At 41.9% G+C, this 21,559-nt stretch overlaps 1 protein-coding gene across 1 annotated transcript in view; it reads left to right on the top strand.

Moving 5' to 3' along the window:
* The window catches only part of BSG (basigin (Ok blood group)), a 45,462-nt gene that overhangs the window by 15,257 nt on the left and 8,646 nt on the right, over nucleotides 1-21,559 (top strand). The window contains exons 2-4 of the mRNA XM_015825456.1: nucleotides 13,604-13,763; nucleotides 17,337-17,425; nucleotides 18,507-18,643. Coding sequence (XP_015680942.1) covers nucleotides 13,604-13,763; nucleotides 17,337-17,425; nucleotides 18,507-18,643 — 386 coding nt within the window. The remainder of the gene's footprint in view (nucleotides 1-13,603; nucleotides 13,764-17,336; nucleotides 17,426-18,506; nucleotides 18,644-21,559) is intronic.

Here is a 21,559-nt window from a genome sequence, read left to right on the forward strand (position 1 = left end):
TAACTAGGATTAGTTTGTGAGCCAGTACGTTCTTGGTCAGTCAATGGCTACGCTCGCGTCAAGACTGGAAAATGGAACCAGGACGGGGCGTGACAACTTTGGCTGACTTGATCTGATTGGGCAGGAATACAGTCTCCACCCATTCTGTGGATCCTCCATCTCCGTGCTGAGAAAAGGCGTTCAGGTAAGACAACGCCCCGTCTCTTGCTCAGGCTTATGCGGTGCTGCCACCGGTTCAGCTCATTCCCCTCCCCCGCTACCACTTTTCTAGGATGGCCACGTACCACCTGCCAGGTGCCAATGTACCACAGGTGGTACCCGTACCACTGGTTGAAAAGCCCTGAGCTAACTGATTTCTTAACATACCTCAGATGATTTTCTTTGCTTCATTCAGAGTCATTTTTCTGTTTATGCTTCCCCTTCTCCCCCTCCCCCCAGAGTTCAAATGCTGCTGAAAAATTGATTGACAGAAAAGAAGACCTCCTTTAGAGATTTCTAGGGCTGTTTCATATATGCTTTCTGTTTACTTGGAAGAAGACAAAGAGTGGCTTCTGAAGTATTTTCACATATCCCCTCAGGCAAAAAAAGATATTTCAGAGTGTACAAGTAACACCTGTTAGCTTCTTAAACCAAATGCCTCTTTTTCCTGACATTGTGCTGCAGGGTAGATTATCATTTCCCTTTTAAATCCAAAGCAGAAAACAGATAAAAAAAGAAAATAATAATTATAGAAAAAGAAGGGGGGGAAAAGCAACTTATATATTGTATAAGCTTCTTAAATAAAAGTTTTCCACAACTGTTTTAATAAAGATTGGCCATATTTCTTTTCAATTGTTTGTACCTAATTTAGTGTATAAACAACTGTTTCATAGGTATCAGCTAATGCACGGTCTTCACTAAGCAATTAGAGCCAGAAATTTATCTTTCCAAAACGTGAAAGATTAGTTTCTGAGTTGGATAACGTAGATGCTGACCTCTGTCTATAACCTGGCAGATTAATGTTTGATTAGACTAATCTTTGAATAGATCATTAGCTCAGCAGCTCTGGGAATGTGCATGTGACACATCTTTAGAGCTACCATCCGGTTTTTACTGGACATGCTAGAGCTGCAAAATGGAAGCAAAGAGCAGCAGCCTTGTGAAACAGCAAATATTTCCACTTTTCTCTTTATCTTTGCAATGTAGGTTACAATCGTCCTGTGAAGTAGCTTACGTGTTTCAAAAATGCCATATCCTTATCACTTCTTTGGAAAGCCATGGGTCTGCCTTGTTTATACTGGACACGGAACAGATGAAGCTGCTTTATTTATTAGGTTTTAAAGTTAATCCAGACCAACCCAGTGAAATGCAGCTGGCAAAGTATTTTAATCAAAGGTGTTGTTTTGTTTTGTTTTTAATTGCAGATGTTAAGGATTGAACAAACAAACCATACATTTGCTGCATTGAAGAGAGAAATCATTGCTAAGAGATATTCTTGGATGCCCCCCCCCCCCCCATGGGAAGCAGATATCTTCCAGTCCTGTTCGTGCTCCTCTGCCCCCTCAGTCTGTTTCTTATCTGGCTAAAAACACAGTGTTGCAAATGTCCTGATGAGATATGTTCGGGGACAATGTCTGCTTTGTGAGGGAGTGTTTCAAAATAAAGGATGGAGAGAAGATAGAGTATGTCCAGCAGGCTCTTGTGGTGTTGATAACATCAAGCTTTGATGTGCTCTTAACTGAACCATCTCAAATCCCTTTGAGAGTTTTCTCTTTAAACAATACACTATTTGGATTCTGGAATCTTTTTTTTTTTCACAAGGAAGTTATCTTCATCCTTGAACCTGCTTGTTCTGCTACCTTATCTAGCTTGGAAGCATCTTACAACTAACTTAGGCGGTAGATTTTTATAGCAGCATAGTCAGCTTTACAAAGTTATTACTATTTTATATTGGGCCATTTCTGTACTTGGCAGACTATGGCATTTTCTATTGCAAAATAAAGATACACCCGCGGAGAAAATGAAGCACCTGCTTGGGTGGATCTGTTGTAAAGAGATTAAAATGTTATCTCCCTGGTCACGTCAACTGGCATCTGTTTAAAATGTTATCCTAGCTCTGCAGTGCTAGAACAAAATTGTTTGGCTGTGTTTAAACTTCAGTGTCTAAAATAAAGCCTAAGATTCTAATCTAAAATGTAGACCTGTGTTATTAAAGCTTAAGTAATGCATGACTTCTGGTAGCCAATACCTTATTTTTTAGTTGGGAGGTAGAGGCATTGTTTAGTGAATGGAATTTTTTTAAAAATATCTTTTTTAAAAAGAATATCTTTTTATTTTTTACTAGCTGTACCCAGCCACGCATTGCTATGGCTCAGTCTGGTAAAAGCGTGTGTTGCTTTTACATCCAACAGATGGCACTGTTTTTCAAAACAGCATGCTTTTACCTGTCACAGGTGTGACATCTATATAATATAGGTATATAAAACACGCACGTATTTGAATGCAACGTTGTGTCAAAATTTCAAAGCAATCTGTGGAGAACTTTCGGAGATTTAAGATTTTGAACAAACGAACATTTACATTTTTATTTATATAGATTTTTTGCTTTAAAAGAACATTGCTGTTGGCAAAAGCAGCAGTCTAAAGAGGTTAGCCAGTTATTATATACAACCTTTGATCAGAGAACTTGTTTTTAGTTGAAGGTGGCTTTGAAGCAAAAATCACACATTTTTCCTTTGGGCAAAAATCTAGTAGGCAGAAACAGCTGAAAAATCAGTGGTCTGTAACTGTCTTTAGACAGTGCCCTGCTGTTTTATTGTAGTTCTTTTTCTCCATTCTAATTAAGGGTCTTGATTAGGCTTAAGCAGGCTTTTAACATAATCATTTTATTTCACTTGCCATCTTACATTCAGAAGACTACTATTTCTTCTCTGCTTTTAATTGGGAATATAAATATTGCAAATGTGATTAAAGTTAATATGGGATGGCCAAGCACAGAACAGTTATCTGGACTTAATATATCTGTGTTTCCTTGTTAGCTTTTGCTGCTTCCCTCCTCTCTGTTGGGGCATCCTTGGAAGGATTCCTGATAGCTTGGCCCTTCTTTCAATTCATCTTGTACTTTATATATAGAAGAGCTATTTTAAATGGTCTCCCGTGTGGATTCTAACATTTTATTGGATATGTGAACCGGCAACTAAGCTGTCTAAGAAGTTTCAGCTATAAAGGAGCCGAACATTTTAACAGCCTACTTCGGTCTCCCCTAAGTGTTGCAGAAATAAATAAAAATAATACGAGCTATCACTGCAATTAAAATATAGTAATTTCACACAAAAAGGCAACCTTCAGAAGTGAGTTACAGAATGCACATTGCTGATTTTGTTCTTAACTGACTTTTATGTGTATACTTTCTCCTAGAAGGAGATATTTGCACAGATCTGTGAGGAGATGGGCAGTTTTAAAAATTGGATAGATAGATAGATAGATAGATAGATAGATAGATAGATAGATAGATAGATAGATAGATAGATGATAGATAGATAGATAGATAGATAGATAGATAGATAGATAGATAGATAGATAGATAGATAGATAGATAGATAGATAGATAGATAGATCTTCATCGGGGTCCAGTCCAAGCTGGGAATAAACAAAATGGAGACTCCTTTAGAAAGAAAGTTGCAGTTTATTGGAAAGGAGAGCCAGGCAGAAAGATGACTCTGGGAAAGCTGACCACATGTAGCAGGGAGTGGTGGGCTGTTATACCTTCTTGAGCTTTTGTTTGGAGTTGTTCCTGTGGCACGAACTTTGTCCTGAGTGTACCTTTCTGGTATTTTGATGGCGGTGGATTAATCCTATTATGCCCCAAAGGTCCATATCCTGCTTCCCTGTGGCTGAGGGCTGATGACTGTTGGGTTATTTGGTGTGAGGGATTGTTGATTCTAGGGATCTTTCTTTTTAATCCCAGCTTCCTGGCTCTAATCTTTCTGACAAGATCATCACATCTGCATTTCTGCAGACCTGGTTTCTGTTTGGGGCAGAGAGACTTGGGGGGGGGGGTTGGTTTCTGCCTTTGAGATCCTTTGGGGAAATATATTTTGCCTTTTTAATATTTCCCAAAATATTTCTTTCTCTGGATTCTTCCGATAGATGGTTGGTTGGTTGGTTGGTTGGTTGGTTGGTAGGTAGGTAGGTAGGTAGGTAGGTAGGTAGGTAGGTAGGTAGGTAGGTAGGTAGATAGATAGATAGATAGATAGATAGATAGATAGATAGATAGATGCATCCCACATAGCTACGCTGTGCACTAATCTTTGCTTCTCTTACTAATTCATACCCATCAGAAAATCATCCTAAAGCTACATACTGTCAACGCTGTTAATACATGATATTATTGCTTTGACAAGATATACAGAAGCGTCTGGTATTTTTAGAGTTAATTCAGATGACAGACTGAGGGAGGAGATTCATAAGGAAAGCCCGGGGGAAAAAGGAACTGAAGTGAATCTTCCCCCCCCCCCCCCCATTAATTGGAAGATGTGACTTATGACTGCAAAATAAGGGAGGGGTTTAGAAAGAAAAGTTAGACGCAAGCAAGAGAAATTCAGATTCTGGCATAAACATCCATGATGTGCCGTCGATTTGTTACAGTGTTAATAAAGACTTTAGGATAAACATGCCTGGAAGTTCTTTGAAGTGTTTCATTAGTCGGAACCATGACACATACTATATTTCACATATTAAAACACCACCAACAAAAGTTTAAAAATCAGTAAAGGAGAATATTTGTAGTTCAGGGTTGAAATGAGGGGTCCTTTGTGCTCTCTTGAGTTGGTTGTTTTCTGGCAGATGTTTCATTACCCAAACTAGGTAGCTTTTTACCTGTTACCTAGTTTGGGTAATGAAATGTCTGCCAGAAAACAGCCCCCAAGGCCCCCTCAGTTTAAAATCAACCAGTATTCCAATTCATCTGGACAAATAGCTAAGGTGTTAGTATAAAACCAGAGAAATAACCATTGAAAAGCATTTCAACATAAAACTATTTTAAAAGTCCAAATTTTCATTCAGGGGAAATCCATCCTGGCTTCCAAATAGGCTCTGTGCTTATTAGTCAAATCTTGGCTAGATTATGGATCAGAAAGGGCAAAATGCTACAATTTTTCTTTCTTGTGGCTTCTTTGAAGGGAGTTTTAAAAATATGGGTAGGGTTACCATAAATTGTTCTGATGGGTACAAACTATCTATCTGTCTATCTATCTATCTATCTATCTATCTATCTATCTATTTTTCATATGTCTCAGAGGGAGATGTTTAATAGAGTAAAAATGTGCGTGAGAAGGTGCAAAAACTATGGCAATTTGCAATTTTTCTGAATACTTGATTTTGGTTGTGAATTGAGTTTATGAATGTAACCTTCTGAACTTTCCTTGAGCCATAGGAGATCAGGATGTTTTTTTTAAATTAAAGTTCAGTTGTTCTATGATAGTCTGATTTCAAGATCTCTTGTTGGAAAATAGTTATTTCTGAGATTGATATAACAGGGATCTTCAAACTTGGCCCTTTTATGACTTGTGGACTTCAACTCCCAGAATTCCTCAGCCAGCAAAGCTGGCTGAGGAATTCTGGGAGTTGAAGCCCACAAGTCATAAAAGGGCCAAGTTTGAAGACCCCTGATATAGCATGCCCCAGGAGGTTACGTTTTGTCCCACTGTTTTTTGACATTATGGTTACTTACATACTTACATGCCCATGCACCAACACAGAGCAACAGTAGGTAACATTTGTGTATAGTAGTAGACTTACCTGGAGTCAATAACACCTCATGATTATCTCACAAAACGGCTGCTGTTGGAGAGTGTGATGATTGTCTGTTCATAAATGGAAAGGGACATCACAAAACACATCTTTTTGCAGATGTTCGTAAGCCAGGCATCATAGGAAACAGTACTTTATCTTGATTTTATGACCTGAGACCCCGTGTATATCTTCTCTTTAGCTCTGAAACGCAACAGCTTCCTTATTATTCGTGCATACTCCTCACCAAATGCTTGTAAATCGGTTGGTGTCTATTTTTAAAAAAATGCCTGATTAGAATCCCAGCATAGGAGGTGAATTCAGCGTGGCAGGCTGCTTTAGATCAAGCCCCTGTACTTGTAGTTGATTTAAGGGTGCAGGTTTTTATTTATGTTAACCTGGTATTTTTCCCCCCCCTCCTAGGATTGCATTTTATAAACCGTAGAAACAACCCTTTGGATGTCTCTGGCAAGTTCACAGGAGCTCTTAGGGCAGTGGTTCTCAACCTGTGGGTTGGGACCCCATTTGGGGTCGATCGACCATTTCATGGGGGTCGCCAAGCAAGGCTGTCCGCCATTTTTTTCCCCTTTTCCGGCGGGTGCCTAATCTCCCTTGGGCTGGGCCAGCTGGTGGCCGGCCTGCTCCGTCTCTGCCGCTTGCCAGCTACGCCTCGGCCAGCGCAGGGGGCGGAACCACGCATGCGCGGCGCTCCCGGGCAGGGAAAGTCCTTGACTTACGACCGCTTTGTAGTCCTCGACTTATGACCAGTTTAGTCCTCAACTTACGATCGGTTTAGTCCTCGACTTACGACCGGTTTAGTTCTTGACTTACGACTGGTTGGGGTCGCGACATTAAAAAGGTTGAGAACCACTGTCTTAGGGAGTGGCCGGGCTGTGATTTCATGCCTGAGTTCTGCTCCAATATAGGCCTGACTGAACAGAAGACAATGTGCCCCATTGCACAATGTATCTGAAGCCATTTGAGTTTCTCTTGGGGGAAAAACACGACTCCGTTTTACTTAAATTCCATTTACGAAGGGGATTCTAAAAAAAAAACAGATCAGAGCAACATTGATGAGGGCCGATCACCACATTAAGAAAATCAGAGTCTGTGTTTGAAATCACACTAGCATAGGAGATGCAGAGGTAGTCCTCGACTTACAACTGTTTTTTTTAGTGACCTTTCAACCTCATAGCAGCACTGAAAAAAACTGACATGACCAGTCCTTACAAACATGGCAGCATCCCTACCATCACGTGATCAAAATTCAGGCACATTTGTCAACTGGCATGTATTTATGACTGTTGTACCATCCCAGGGTGATATAAATCAGCATTTGTGATTTACTCAACTGGCTTCCAACAAGGAAAGTCAATGGGTGAGGCTGGATTTGCTTAATTGAACCGGTAATTCACTTAACAATCAGAGTGATTTGATTAATAACTGTAGCAGAAAGGTCGTAAAGTCAGGCCCTACTTACTTAATAGCCACCTTGCTTAACAATGGAAATTCTGTTTCCAATTGTCATAAATTGAGGACTATGGACTCTGCACACTGCAGTAATTAAGCAACAGGGCTTGCAGTGAACTAGAGAGGATAAACAGGGGTGGTTTTTCCCTTCTCTTCAGGTAGTCCTCAATCAAATATTCTGAGTTTTGTTGCCATTTGGAGTAGGCAGGGCAAGGCAAGTTTGGGAATCTAACTTTGAAAAACAAAAAAACAGCCTCAACCCTTGAAACAAATGTGTTTATTTGTCACTGTGCCACATCAGTCCAGATTCTGAACGGCTGATTTAGAAATGTTCCTTCAACTTCAGTACAAACAAGAGATTTCTCTCTCTCTCTCCCTCTCTCTCTCTCTCTCTCTCTCTCTCTCTCTCTCTCTCTCTCTCTCTCTCACACACACACACACACACACACACACACACGTTTCCTGTCACTTTCTAATCTTCTTAAAGACATTCAGCCCATCCTGTCACAAAATCTCAGTCACAGCTTCTCTTTCTCCTTGTGCAAAGCCTTGTGTTGACAGAACCGTCATTAACAGGGAACGGATAGAATAAGCCAACACACTTTGAGCCCAACAGAAATACATTATAAATCTAATTGCTTCATTAGTGCGGTGCTCTCCTGCCCTTCTTGGTAGGGGCAACTAAATTGTGCCATGTTTTGATTTTAATGCTAATTGCTTTAGGCATGCATTACATTTTGCAAGTCGTGTGTATCTAGTTGTATTGCCTAGTGACAGTCTTAAAGGTCCTGAAAGCAAATTGGGTTGGCTAGTACCGAAAGAGTAAGCCTAATCCATGCCTTTTAAAGGAAACCCGTGCAGTCACTACAGCCAGGAATTAGCAACTTTGGATCAGCTGACCCTGTATTTAAAGTGAGGGCAAGCAAAAAAACAAAACAAAACTAATTCTTTGGTGCGGTACAAATGAGGACATATTCCTTTGTGACTTGCACCTTCTTTATGAAAGGCCTCATAGTTGTACTTTTGCATACCTGGAAAGAAAAAATGATCGGGTTTTCTGTGAGAACAAGCTGAAGTAGTTTGCGCCAATCACATTGACAGGAGAGAGATTTTGGTGTGATTGGTGCAAAGAATACTGTGAATGTGCTGTTCACTCACTTTTCCCTCAATTACCTACATCAGGGGTCTTCAAACTTGGTCCTTTTATGACTTGTGGACTTCAACTCCCAGAATTCCTCAGCTGGCTGAGGAATTCTGGGAGTTGAAGTCCACAAGTCATAAAAAGGGCCAAGTTTGAAGACCCTTGATCTACATTATTGTCCTTTCCCCTTTCCTGGAGAAGAGAAACGAGTCTGAACTGATATTTGAAGCAAAGGTGTAAACAAGTAATGTGTCAGTAATGATATATCTGCACATCATCAATACTCACAATAATTATATCTGAAATTAGAATTGAGAAACTGTTTTGTGCAGGTGTTGCGCTGGGGGCAAAATACTCAGTCCCAGGACTTCCTTACAAATCTATTGCTGAAAGCAGTCTCCGGTATGGAAAGATAATGCTTTGAAAAAACTCATGAAGACTAGCAAATGTATCTTTTTTGATCATGCTTTAATGGCCTTACAAACATATGAATAAGAGGTTGGGTCGTGCCTTTTCCGTGTGTACAAGGTTCTTTGGAGCGCTCCGTAATGGCCTGTGAATTTTTTTAGGGTCCCAATTTGCAAATTGCTTTAGGACACGACGATACAACAGAGATTGAACTGTTGTTTGGGAAACATTCAATATTGCTTTTTAAGTAAGCTACATTAGTATTGCAGCCTCCATAGTATGAAAGTTAAATAACAAAGAGTAAATGAGCTCTGCTTCACCTCTTAAAGAAAGAAAAAAAGGAAAAATCTTAGTCTGAGTATAGATAAAATAAGAGATAAGATAAGATAACCTTTATTGTCATTTTTTTACTGTGGGCACAACGGCACACGTCAAAAATATGAAATTTAGTTGCCCGCTCTCAAAGTGAAATACATACATGACACATACCTAAACATACTATATACAACGTATGTATAGACCCACACCCCTACATATACATAACAAATATTAAATACTGTCCATCTTGAATATATAACGGAAGGAGGAAGCTTGAGAGTTCACAAGGTTAATGCTGTATGGAATGAAATGATAGGCAAAGAATATGGATGGGACATATTAATATCGCTTTTTTCTTAGAAACTTGTCCATCCTCAGCCATCCACCAAGGCAGGAGAAGCTTCCCAGGTTTTGCTGCTTTCATTTCTGTTTCTGTTTCTTGCAATATAAGCAACCAATTAAAAAATTGGTATATAGCTCTGTGAGTTACTATTATCCCTTTTTAAAAATCAGAAATATCTTTCTTTTTCGAATGCACTTTTTGTTCTTTCTTTCTTTCTTTTTTTGCACTAACCCTTTGTTACTAATGCCTCTTCAACTCATAGCTGGCTTTATAAAGTCACCTCTCTCTCAAAAGAAACTGACAGAGGAAAGTGTGGAACTGCACTGTGAGGCTATTGGCAGCCCCATCCCCGAAATCCAGTGGTGGTTTGAAGGAGCAGATCCCAGTGAAACCGCCACACAGCTGTGGGATGGCGCCTGGCAGGACCGGGTCCAAATCAGCGCGACCTACCAGCACCACTCCTCCAGCACTATCGCCATCACTGACCTGGGGATTGAAGACTCTGGCACGTACGAATGCTGGGCCAGCAACGACCCCGATCGTAATCACTTGTCGAAGAGCCCCAAAATCAAGTGGATCCGCTCCCAGGCAAATGTCATTGTCACTAAGCGTGAGTGGCGGCAGACCTGAGTGTTGGTGTTCCCGCGGACGCCGAAATGTCTCCAACGTTCCCGTCCCTGCGCCCGCCTCTCCTTCCACCCCGTGTCCCGTGGCTTCCCACGACCCTTCTAGGCACCTCCGTTCCCTAACCCTCGTGAATCCCACAGGGATCTGCTGTAGCCTTGCTCAAACACACCTCTCCGTTCAAATGATCCTGCCCTTTGGGGATCCGTTGCAGTGCTGCTTCTCTCGCCCCGATGCTCCCATTAGAAACAGAACAACGTTGCCTTGGCGCTGCTTCCACTGGTCGTTTCCAAACCTAGTTTTTCTCCTCCTCTTCTTCCTCCTCTTCCTGCTCTGATATTTCTTCCTGCATCTGTGTGGTTGTGCTTGCTTTTTTTTTTTTTTATTTTTGCTTTCCCGCTTTACAAGGAGCACAATTTTCCGTGGGGCGAATCCAAACAGTATTTGTGCTTGTTGTAATGGCAACCGTTTCTGAGATGGCCAAACTTCCTCTTTGCCACCTAGGGTCATATGCTTAATTCTCCTTGGCTGTGGAATGACCAGTCGGCTGTCCTTCCATACGCAGAGCTGCAAGTCAAATTTTTTAACAGGAAAAAAAATAAAATAACCCACGATGCGGCTAACGCAGGGGTCCTCAAATCTGGCCACTTTAAGACTTGTGGACTTCAACGCCCAGAATTCCCCAGCCAGCCATGCATCGCTGGCTGGGGAATGCTGGGAGTTGAAGTCCACAAGAATTCTGGGAGTTGAAGTCCACAAGTCTTAAAAGTGGCCAAGTTTGAGGACCCCCTGGGCTAATGGCTAAAATGTTAAACTTGCATTTATGGGCTTCAGTTTTGGATTTATACGCATTTTATACGTTTTCACTCTTGGCTTTCAAATTCTCCCGAAGCCTCTTGAAAGCTTGATCAAGGATTCCTTCATGAGATCAGGAATGACTTTCCCATTCCCAAGGCTAAGATCTCCTGGGTTCATATGAGGCGACGTTGCAGCCCGGCCAGCCTAGCCAACGCAACATATGAACTAGGTCCATGCTGCATAGAATATGCTTCAAAACCTCTGCAGTAGACCAGCTTCCCTGGTAGACGTTCACGGTGTCTCCCTGCGAGAAATTGTTCCTTAACTGAAGGAAGTTTGCAAATGGCTGTTCTATCCATGGCTCATTTAAAAAAACAAAATGATTCTTGATAAATGGAAACATCTTTAGGAGGGCATGTCTCAGGTGTGTGTTTTATCTTATACCCAGTCTGATGGGAAATGGCTGCATTGGATGAATTGGCGGGGAAAATATTCGTAGCAGTATTTCTCTTGAAATGAAAATGGTGATTAAATATGATGGTTGGCTTGGATAAACTTCTTTCAGTGCTCAAAATCTTTGTTTAGAGGGTGAAGTGAAAGCTCAGTGCCCTTTTTTTTGGGGGGGGGTGTAAGTTGCACACCCACTACATTTCATTCTGTCTCCCTGCAGTTCAGGGGAGGGTCATTAATTTATTGAAATCCAAAAGAAACAAAGCATGAAAATAGCCACATATTCCTCTTGGGCAGGGCTAGGCAACCTTGGCTCTTTTATGACTGGTGGACTTCAACTCCCAGAATTCCTGAGCCAGCCACGCTGAGGGGAAAGAGAGAGTTTCCAAGCTGAGCCATGCTGGCTCAGGAATTCTGGGAGTTGAAGTCCACGAGTTATAAAAGAGCCAAGGTTGCCTACCCCTGGTCTTGGTTATTCTGTGCATACGAACTGGGGGTGCATTCGTCCCATTGTTTCTTTCTCAAAGAAACGCCAAGAAACTAGCTATGACCATTGTGACTTTGTCTGTGACTGACCTTATTCCTCACCAGGTGAGAAATCCTTCTTCATGGCAGGTGAGGGCTAATACAGGTAGTCTTCGACTTACAACAGTTCATTTAGGGACCGTTCAGAGTTAACAACGGCACTGAAAAAAGTGACTTATGACCATTTATCACACTTAACGGCCATCGCAGCATCCCCACGATCCTGTGATCAAAATTCACGCGCTTAGCAACTGGTTCCTATTTATGATGGTCGCCGTGTCTCCGTTTGAGATCTTCTGACAAGCAAAGTCAACGGAGAAGCCAGATTGACATAGCAATTGTGTTACTAATTTAAGAACTATATGCAGGGGTAGGCAACCTTGGCTCTTTTATGACTCATGGACTTCAACTCCCAGAATTCCTGAGCCAGCCAGGAAGTTGAAGTCCATGAGTCATAAAAGAGCCAAGGTTGCCTTACCCCGGAACTATAGTGATTCACTTGAAACTGTGGCAAGAAAGGTTGTAAAATAGGGCAAATCTCACTTAACCAAGCGACTTACTTAGCAGCAGAAATGTTGGGCTCCATTGTGCTTGCAAGTTGTGGACTTTCTGCACACTGCCTTCTGCCATTATTAATCCTTGTATCTCTCACTAAGCCCAGGCCTTTCCTGGGTAGGCAAAGAAGTCTATAGGAAATTTGCCGTTTCCAGAGTCTCTGTGGTTGAGCTGGGCTTAAACTGGGGACGATCCCACCCAGAGGCAGCCAATTTCTCCCTTTATTTCTCTTCTTGAACTGGCTTAAGACCCTAAGTGCAATTTCTGCTCCTGGCTTAAGATTTGAGCTACAGGCGGCCCTCGGCTTACAATGATTCATTTAATGACCATTTGAAGTTACAATGACGATGAAAAAAGGGATAAGACATTTGTCGCACGACCGTTGCTTGTATCCCTCATCAAAATTTGGATGCTTGGCAACTGGCATGCATTTATGACCTGCAGTGTTCTGGGCTCACGTGATCGTCATTTGCAGCCTTCTGACAAGCAGAGTCACCTTCACTTAGCAACTATATTGTTTAACAATGGAAACTTGGGGTTCAACTGTGGTCATAAGTCGAGTACTACCTGTATACAGCCGTTTTTTATCAAAAATATTCCTTTTATGAAAATATTCCTTTACTGCAATCAGAGAGAGAGAGAGAGAGAGAGAGAATGGAACTAGATGTTTCTGTATGGTGATTGTTCAGAAAGGAGAAGAATGTGCAGTGTGTTTAAGCAGGAAAAAAATAAAGCAAATACATTTACTCCAAAATAACAAATAAAGCACCCAGAACGTTTTGAACAATTCAGCGGGTCTGTATGCATAGATACACTATTTTCTTTATTCCGGTAGTTGTATTTGTTATTAGTTAACATTAGAATAGTGATGTGCTTAGAAGGTGATGTGCTGCTTAGAAATTACCGTTATCTCTGCTTCCTAATCTCTTTCCCTTCAAATCCACCAGATAGTTTTATATATGGTGTTTCACTGTTTTTATACAACTGGCCACATTGTTAAAACCTCAGAGCCTTGGTTTTAATGATGAGGATTACATGCAATTAGTGTGCTTGCAACCCAACTGCTTTTTCTTAGGCACGCAGGTGAGGTGACCGAGCCTTGTGTCAAAACCCAGGGTTCTTCACTTCTTTTCAGAGGTGCTAAAACATGCCGACATGTTCATGACATCCTAACCTAGTTTCGTTTTCTTCTTAACAACCAGGGCCCCAAATCTCAACCTCTCCTGAAGTAACTGCTGGATCCAACGTGATTATTTCATGTAACATAAGTGACCCACCAACATCCATCAAAGGCAATTACTGGATGAAAGGAGAGAAGACGCTTGAGTCCAATAAGACCACTCTGGATTTTACCTCATACATGTAGGTGACTTTAAATATACGTGAGTTAAGTATCAGAACCAGTTTGGTGTAATGGTTCAGGTGCTGGCCTAGAAACTGGGAGACTGAGAGTTCTAGTCCCACCTTAGGCATGAAACCGACTGGGTGACTTTGGGCCAATCAGCAGGAGACAGTGAGTTCTAGTCCCACCTTAGACATGAAACCGACTGGGTGGCTTTGGGCCAATCTGGAACGAACCTCACCTTGCTTGATGGGGGGCTCTAAGCCTATTAAGGCCTAGAGGAATGGAAGGCAGCGCGGGAGTTCTGTACCGAGAAAGTCGTTCGCCTGGACTGGATCCCACCTAAAATATAACCCAAAAAATCCTTAAACTTTCTGCGTTGAGATTTAAACCAAATTAAGCCAAAATTCCCCCCCTAACATATATACAAAACCTTTTTAAGTATGTTGTGCGCCGCCCTGAGTCCCGTCGGGAGAAGGGCGGCATATAAATTAAATTAAATAAATAAATAAATAAATAAATAAATCAGCAGGAGACAGTGAGTTCTAGTCCTGCCTTAGGCATGAAACCGACTGGGTGGCTTCGGGCCAATCACCAGGAACCAGTGAGTTCTAGTCCCTCCTTAGACGTGAAACCGACTGGGTGACTTCGGGCCAATCACCAGGAGACAGTGAGTTCTAGTCCCGCCTTAGACATGAAACCGACTGGGTGACTTCGAGCCAATCACCAGGAGCCAATGAGTTCTAGTCCCTCCTTAGACATGAAACCGACTGGGTGACTTCGAGCCAATCACCAGGAGCCAATGAGTTCTACTCCTGCCTTAGGCATGAAAAACTGGCTTGGTGACTTTGGGCCAGTCACACTTACTCATCCCAACCCACCTCACAGGGTTGTTGTGGAGAAAGGAGGAAGAGGAGGAAGAAATATTTGTATGTCCATCGCCTTGAGTTGTATCTGAAAGAAAATACAAGATAAAACCCTTTTTTTAAAAAAAAAAAAAGTATGTATCTCAGATCAGCAGCTTCTGCAAATGAAATATTTCCTTCAAATGCAAAATAAGGAAGCCAGCTCCTTTGGCCCACATTAACAATGTTCAGTGGAATCATTTTTTTACAGTAAACAAAACAAACATTTGATTTCACTGGGAAATAAATGGTTGAATGGAGATTATCTCCTAGAAAGTATGCATCGGATTATACTCTGCCCTCAGCACTTAAAGAAGTTAACAACCCGCTCCTTCCTCCTCTCCCTAGAATCTTGCTAATAGGGTGGGGAAGGGAGTAACGAATTGTACGCTTTAGCTTAACAACAAGCCTGAAATCCATTGCCTGCAGTAAAGCCTAATTCTTAGCTGACTGTCACTGCACAGAAATCTCTGGTGATTAAATGTTGGGCAGTGCTAGCTTCTTTCCAAATTAGAAAGGAGGTGGGAATAGGCAGGTGTCCTTCACCTGAGAACAGTGTCTCACTTAGTGGCAGGTGTAACACAGAAATGGGGAAACGCAGTGTGCAAAATAATTGTTTTTTTTTTTTCTTTTTTAATCTGGTTTTAATCCACCTAAGTACTGCAAAAGCCCACAGTATTTAAAGATATAGAGGTAGTCATTGACTTATAACAGTTCATTTGAAATTACAGTACCATTGAAAAAAAAGTGACAAGTCTATTTTTCACACTTAATGACCGTTGCGGCACGCCTCCCATGGTCATGTGATCAAAATTCGGACGCTTGGCCACTGGCTCATATTTATGACGGTTGCAGTGTCCCGGGGTCCTGTGATCAGCTTTTTGTGACCTGACAATGGAAACTAGTCAAGGAGAGAAGCAACCTAGAACTAAGGAGAAACTTCCTGACAGTTGGAACAATTAACCAGTGGAACAACCTGCTTCCAGAAGCGCTGAATGCTCCAACACTGGAAGTTTTTAAGAAGAGACTGGACAGCCATTTGTCTGAAATGGTATAGGGTTTCCTGCCTCAGTAGGGGATTAGACTAGATGACCTCCAAAGTCCCTTCCAACTTTTTATTTTATTTATATTATTATTATTATTATTATTATTATTATTATTATTATTATTATTATTATTATTATTATTATTATTATTATTATTATTATTATTATTATTATTATGTAAAAATCAATGGGGGGAGCCAGATTCACTTAATAACCATACTACTAACTTAACCGCTGCAGTGATGCACTTAAGAACTGTGGCAAGAAAAGTTGTAAAACGGGGCAAGATTCATTTCACAAACGTTTCACTTAGCAACATAAATTTTGGGCTGAGTTGTCGTAAGTCGAGGACTATCTCTACTGAAAAGAGGGACATACACTTCTGCTAGCCACTTAACAGCCAGAAGGGTAGCTGTATAACACATATAGTCTTCAACTTATGGCCACAAGTGAGATCAGAATTTCTGTCGTTCAGCAGAGCAGCTGTTGAATGAGTCATGCCCAAATTTAAGACCGTTGTTGAGTGAGTCATGCAGTCTTCAAGCTAAGGGAAGGCAGGCTGGGGAGGTCGTAAATGGGGAGCACATGACCCCAGGAGGCTATAAATGTAAATACAAGCCAGGTGCCAAGCAACCAAATTTTGGTGACATAGCTTGCCTTGGTCGTAAGTGCAAGGACCGGTTGCACATTTTTCAGGACTTTGAACCGATGAATGGCTGTACGTTGACTACTTGTGTTAATTTCTGATCAGACTTAATTAAAACAAAGAGAAATCCCTTGGAAAACATGGTATTCCACCAGACAGGCAATCAATAGAAACTTGCCAATCTGATTATCTTTGTGCCAGTGCCCCTGTGCATTTACAAGACACACCATCCTAGAAGGAGTGATTGATTTGCTATTTGCATTCTTCAGCTTCATCTATATGTGGAAGATTCTTGGACAATCACAATTATTCTGTTTACTCTCTTGTTTTATTGTGATGGCTTCCTGCAACTTTTCCTTTCAAGATTCCAGGCTTGTCCCAGAAAATTATAATTAGGTGTTTTAATCAGCAGAGTTTTAGGTATGTGTCCTACCCTTTGGTAGAAAATCTAATCCAGCTTTTCCTAGTGTTTTTTTTCCTCCTGGATGATGCTGGAATGTAGCTCCTCCGTCAGAGCGTGCACAGTCTTATTATGCAAGATAGCCCAGGAGTAAACACAGTAAACAGTGGTTTGTATTAAATGGTGGTTTATCTATCTACAGTATCATACACCAGGAACAATATACACACACGTGGTAATACAGCAGGATCCAACAAACCACAATTACAGCAGGAAACAGAAGAAAAAGAACACAGCAGCAGAGCCTTCCTTTGATACAATGGCTCTTAAAGGGACACAGACTCAGCTGGCTCTTAAAGGGACACAGACCCTGCTGAGCCATTCCCATCATTACATCATACATCTCACGTTACATCAGCTGATTAGCTTTTAAAGCATTACCTTGATATCCTCTTACTCCATGACCCTTGCATTTGCTGAGTGAAGTAGTAGTTGACAATATCCATTCCCAATTCTTCTGTTCTAATGGTTTTGTGTGTTCTACTTGTTACCTCCTGCTGTATGTGTGAGCTTGTGTGTGTGTTTTTGAATCCTAGGATCCCCAAAGTGGATCACGAAACCTCAGGAGAGTACCACTGCGTCTTTAACACCACGCCCGTCTCAAGAGGAACGGTGTACGTGAAAGGTAACTTCAACCTGTGGACGCTTCAGTCCTCTGCTTTTTTCTCTGTCCATTACATAGAGGAGAAGGACTTTCTGTTGTCAAATCCAAGAGGAACGAGCCACCGCTCCTTGGTTCCCCTAACTTCCTCTCTAGTCTGAGAAAGAAAGGAGCCCCGGTGGTTCAGTGATTAAAAGGCAGTATTGCAGGCTAATTCACTGCCCACTGCCAGCAGTTCGATCCTGACCGGCTCGAGGTTGACTCAGCTTTCCATCTTTCCGAGGTCAGTAAAACGAGGACCCAGACTGTTGTGGGCAATACGCTGACTCGGTAGACCACTTAGAGAGAGGGCAGTAAAGCACTGGGAAGTGGTATATAAGTCTTAAGTGCTCTTGCTCTTGCTAAATGAACTCCCTATAGCAGTAGTGGCGAACCTATGGCATGGGTGCCAGAGGCGGCAGTGAGAGCCCTCTCTGTGGGCACGCGCGCCGTCGCCCCAGTCCTAGGCCTTCAGCTGGGTTTTATAAAACCTTTTCGCTTAAAGCCTCCGCCACCGTGTACCCAAAAAAAAAAAGGTTCGATCAATCAGTCAATTTCAACTTCTCGCGGGGAAAAAAAAGATCTTGCAAAGTTAGAATTGATTGAACTTTTTAGTCCCATCCAGTCTGCCGTTACTACCGCAGCCACGCCCACCCAATGGGCCACACCCACCCGGCACTGGACGATGCATAAGTGGGTTTTGGGTTGCAGTTTGGGCACTCGGTCTCTAAAAGGTTCGCCATCACTGCCCTATGTTTTCCCAGCCTTGTGCACGTCTGTCCCCAAGAGCTAAATCCCAGACCAGGGGTAGGCAACCTTAGCTCGTGGACTTTTATGACTCGTGGACTCAGGAATTCTGGGAGTTGAAGTCCACGAGTCATAAAAGAGCCAAGGTTGCCTACCCCTGTCCCTTGCCAAGAAAGGACCCAAATATTTTTCACCTGCTGCCATGGCTTTTTCACGATGGATGAGTTTATGGGCCCCAGAGTGTTTGCTTAATCAGCCTCTCCTCCGGCCCCTCTCTGAGCTGATCACCTCTGCTGGCTTTTCTGATATCCTTCTGCAGTTGCCCCCCACGTGACGGCCTACAAGAAGATGGAACACGCCACCGAAGGGGACATAGTAACGCTGACTTGCAAATGCAATTCTTACCCTCCTGTCATCCAGTGGACCTGGTACAAGCTGGTAGACAAGGTGCCTCAGGTTAGTGCCTTTCCCTGCCGTGGATTCGGGATTCTTCCGGCTCGTTTGGAATAGGTGGCCTTGCTGCTTATGGAGAAGCCACGTTAGGAATCCACCGGTGGCCTTTCCGGGTTTTGCTTCAGAGAGGGCAGGTTAATAATATTAATAATAATAGTAGTAGTAGTAGTAGTAGTAGTAGTAGTAGTAGTAGTAGTAGTAGTAGTAGTAGTAGTAGTAGTAGTAGTAGTAAAGTTGGAAGGGACCTTGGAGGTCATCTAGCCCAACCCTCTGCTCAGGCAGGAAACCCTATACCATTTCGGGTTGAAGAGAGAGATCAACATGCATACCTGTAAAAAGAAAAACCCACTTGGAAATCAGATAGTCCTCGACTTACAACCATTCATTTAGTGACTGTTCGAAGTTACAGTGGAACTGGGGGGGAGGGGAAGCGATCCGTGATGGTTTTTCGCACTTGGCACCGTTGCAGCATCTCCCGGTCATGTATGTGGTCAAAATTAGGGTGTGTGTTTATGAGAGTTGCCCTGTCCCACGGTCACATGACCACCATTTATAATCTTGCCAGATGCGCTTAATGTCCCCATGATTCACTTAACTGCAGCGATTCGCTTAACAACGGTGGCAAAGAAAGGTCATAAAATGGGACAAAATTCAGTTAACTGCCTTGCTTTGCAGTGGAAATTTTGGTCATAAGTTGAGGACTGTCTATACCAGGGGTCCTCAGCCGTGGCCACTTTAAGACTTGTGGACTTCAACTCCCAGCAAAGCTGGCTGAGAAATTCTGGGAGTTGAAGTTCACAAGTCTTAAAGTGGCCAAGGTTGAGGACCCCTGGTCTATACAACATTGGCTGATGATTAGAAACCTGAGGCCAGTTTTTAAATAGCATTAATCTGAGCTTAAGGGCTGAAGAATACTTCAGTATAAAAAGCCCAAACACTTTCTTTTTATTAAAAGGGTTTGATTGGCCACTAACAAAGTAGATTCCTTTTTCCAATTATACAACTGATAGGTTTTTTTTGTCCCATCTGGTGGGACGGAGTGGGAAACAATATTTTAATATTTTACTTGTATACCACCCAGAATCCCTCTGTGAGAGAGATGGGCGGTTTCTCTATTTAATAAATAAAATAAAATATTTTTTGTCATATTCCAGCAAGGGCTAGAAGAAAACCCAGTCTAAAAGGGGAGGTGCAGTTAGTGCTACAAATTTATTTTTATTTATCAAATTTATACCCTAACCATCTCATCTGAGTGACTGGGTGGTTTATAGATAAACTCTATACAGCCATATACAAAGAGACATACAGTAGTGGCCAAAATTGTGGAAACCTTTTGGGGAAAGTGTATTTTTGAGGTTTGATGGCTAATAACACCACTTTTTTGGGAGTAGTATCATAAAAGTATATATCAATGGAAAGATAATTTAATCAAGAATGTAATGCAACAAAGTTTGTTCAATTATCTGTACTGTGTGCTATGAAAAGTTATAGCCAAATAACCAGAAAAAGGAAGCACAACTTGCTTAGGTCGATATGAGGTAGCTTTCCTTCCTCTGATTGTAGCCAATGAGCAGGAGTGTTTAGAGAGCCAATCGGGTGTCATCTTGTTTTGGCAATGAGCCAATCAGATCACCGTAGGATCCAGTGATTGATGTCATGTATTGAAGCTGAGAGGAGGACATTTGTCAATGTGTTATGTGATCGCTATCTAGTTGGTTGGGGTTTTTTTGTGTTCTTTCGTTGAGTGAGCTTGTAAAACGTAATAAAATTACAGTAATGGTGCAAAGAGTTGACTGGTTGCCCAGAAAGCAATGTAAAATAGTATTATTAGGTGAACAAGGCTACAGTTATAAAGAAATTAGAAGAAAAATGGGTGGAAACTTAACTAAAGGTGGCATTTCTACTGTACACTTTTCCCAAAAGGTTTCCACAATTTTGGCCACTAGTGTAGTTAAAAAGCATTTAAAAATAAAAAAAGGTGGAGGGGGGCACCCTCAGGTCACGAACCACCCCCATGGTTGCATGCTGCTTTTGGACCCCTGTGCCAGTTGGTGCCCTACCAGAAGGGTGAGGGCAAGATATATTTATCAAATTTATATGTTACCCATCTCTCCAGAGGTGAGACACTAACGAGGTGGTGATCTGATTAGTCAAAAGGAAGCTTCCTCAACCAGATTTTCAGCTTTGGTGCCCAATTTGCATCAGACATTGTGTGGAAGCTGATGCTGTGGGCTCTTCCTTCTGAAACTATAAGTCGTTTTCAAGAGTGCATGTAGTCCAATAATAATAATAATAATAATAATAATAATAATAATAATAATAATACTTGGAAGGGACCTTGGAAGTCATCTAGTCCAACCCCCTGCTCAGGCAGGAAACCCTACACCATTTCGGACAAATGGCTGTCCAGTCTCTTCTTAATAACTTCCAGTGTTGGCGCATTCACCGCTTCTGGAGGCAGGTTGTTCCACTGGTTAATTGTTCTAACTGTCAGGAGGTTTCTCCCAACATTTCCATTGCCAAGCATCAGTTGTTAAGTGAATTTGGCCCCATTTTACGACATCTCTTGCCACAGTTGCTAAGCAGGGGTTTAGTTAGTAATACAGCTAGTGCTCGACTTACAGCCACAATTGAGCCCAAAGTTTCCGTTGCTTAGTGAGACATTTGTTAAGTGAGTTTTGCCCCATTGTACGATCTTTCTTGCCACAGTGGTTAAGCGAATCACTGCAGTTATTAAATTAGTAATTCGATTGTTAAGTGAGTCCGGCTTCCCCATTGACTTTGCTTGTCAGAGGGTCACAAAAGGGGATCACGTGACCTCAGGGACACGTCATAAATATGAGTCAGATGCCAAGCGTCTGAATTTTGATTGTATGACCACGGGAAGGCTGCAAAGTGTAAAAGTGTAAGTGTAAAAAA

The sequence above is a fragment of the Protobothrops mucrosquamatus genome, unplaced genomic scaffold (genome assembly GCF_001527695.2).
Source record: "Protobothrops mucrosquamatus isolate PMUCROS unplaced genomic scaffold, P.Mucros_1.0 scaffold2647, whole genome shotgun sequence".
NCBI lineage: Eukaryota > Metazoa > Chordata > Lepidosauria > Squamata > Viperidae > Protobothrops > Protobothrops mucrosquamatus.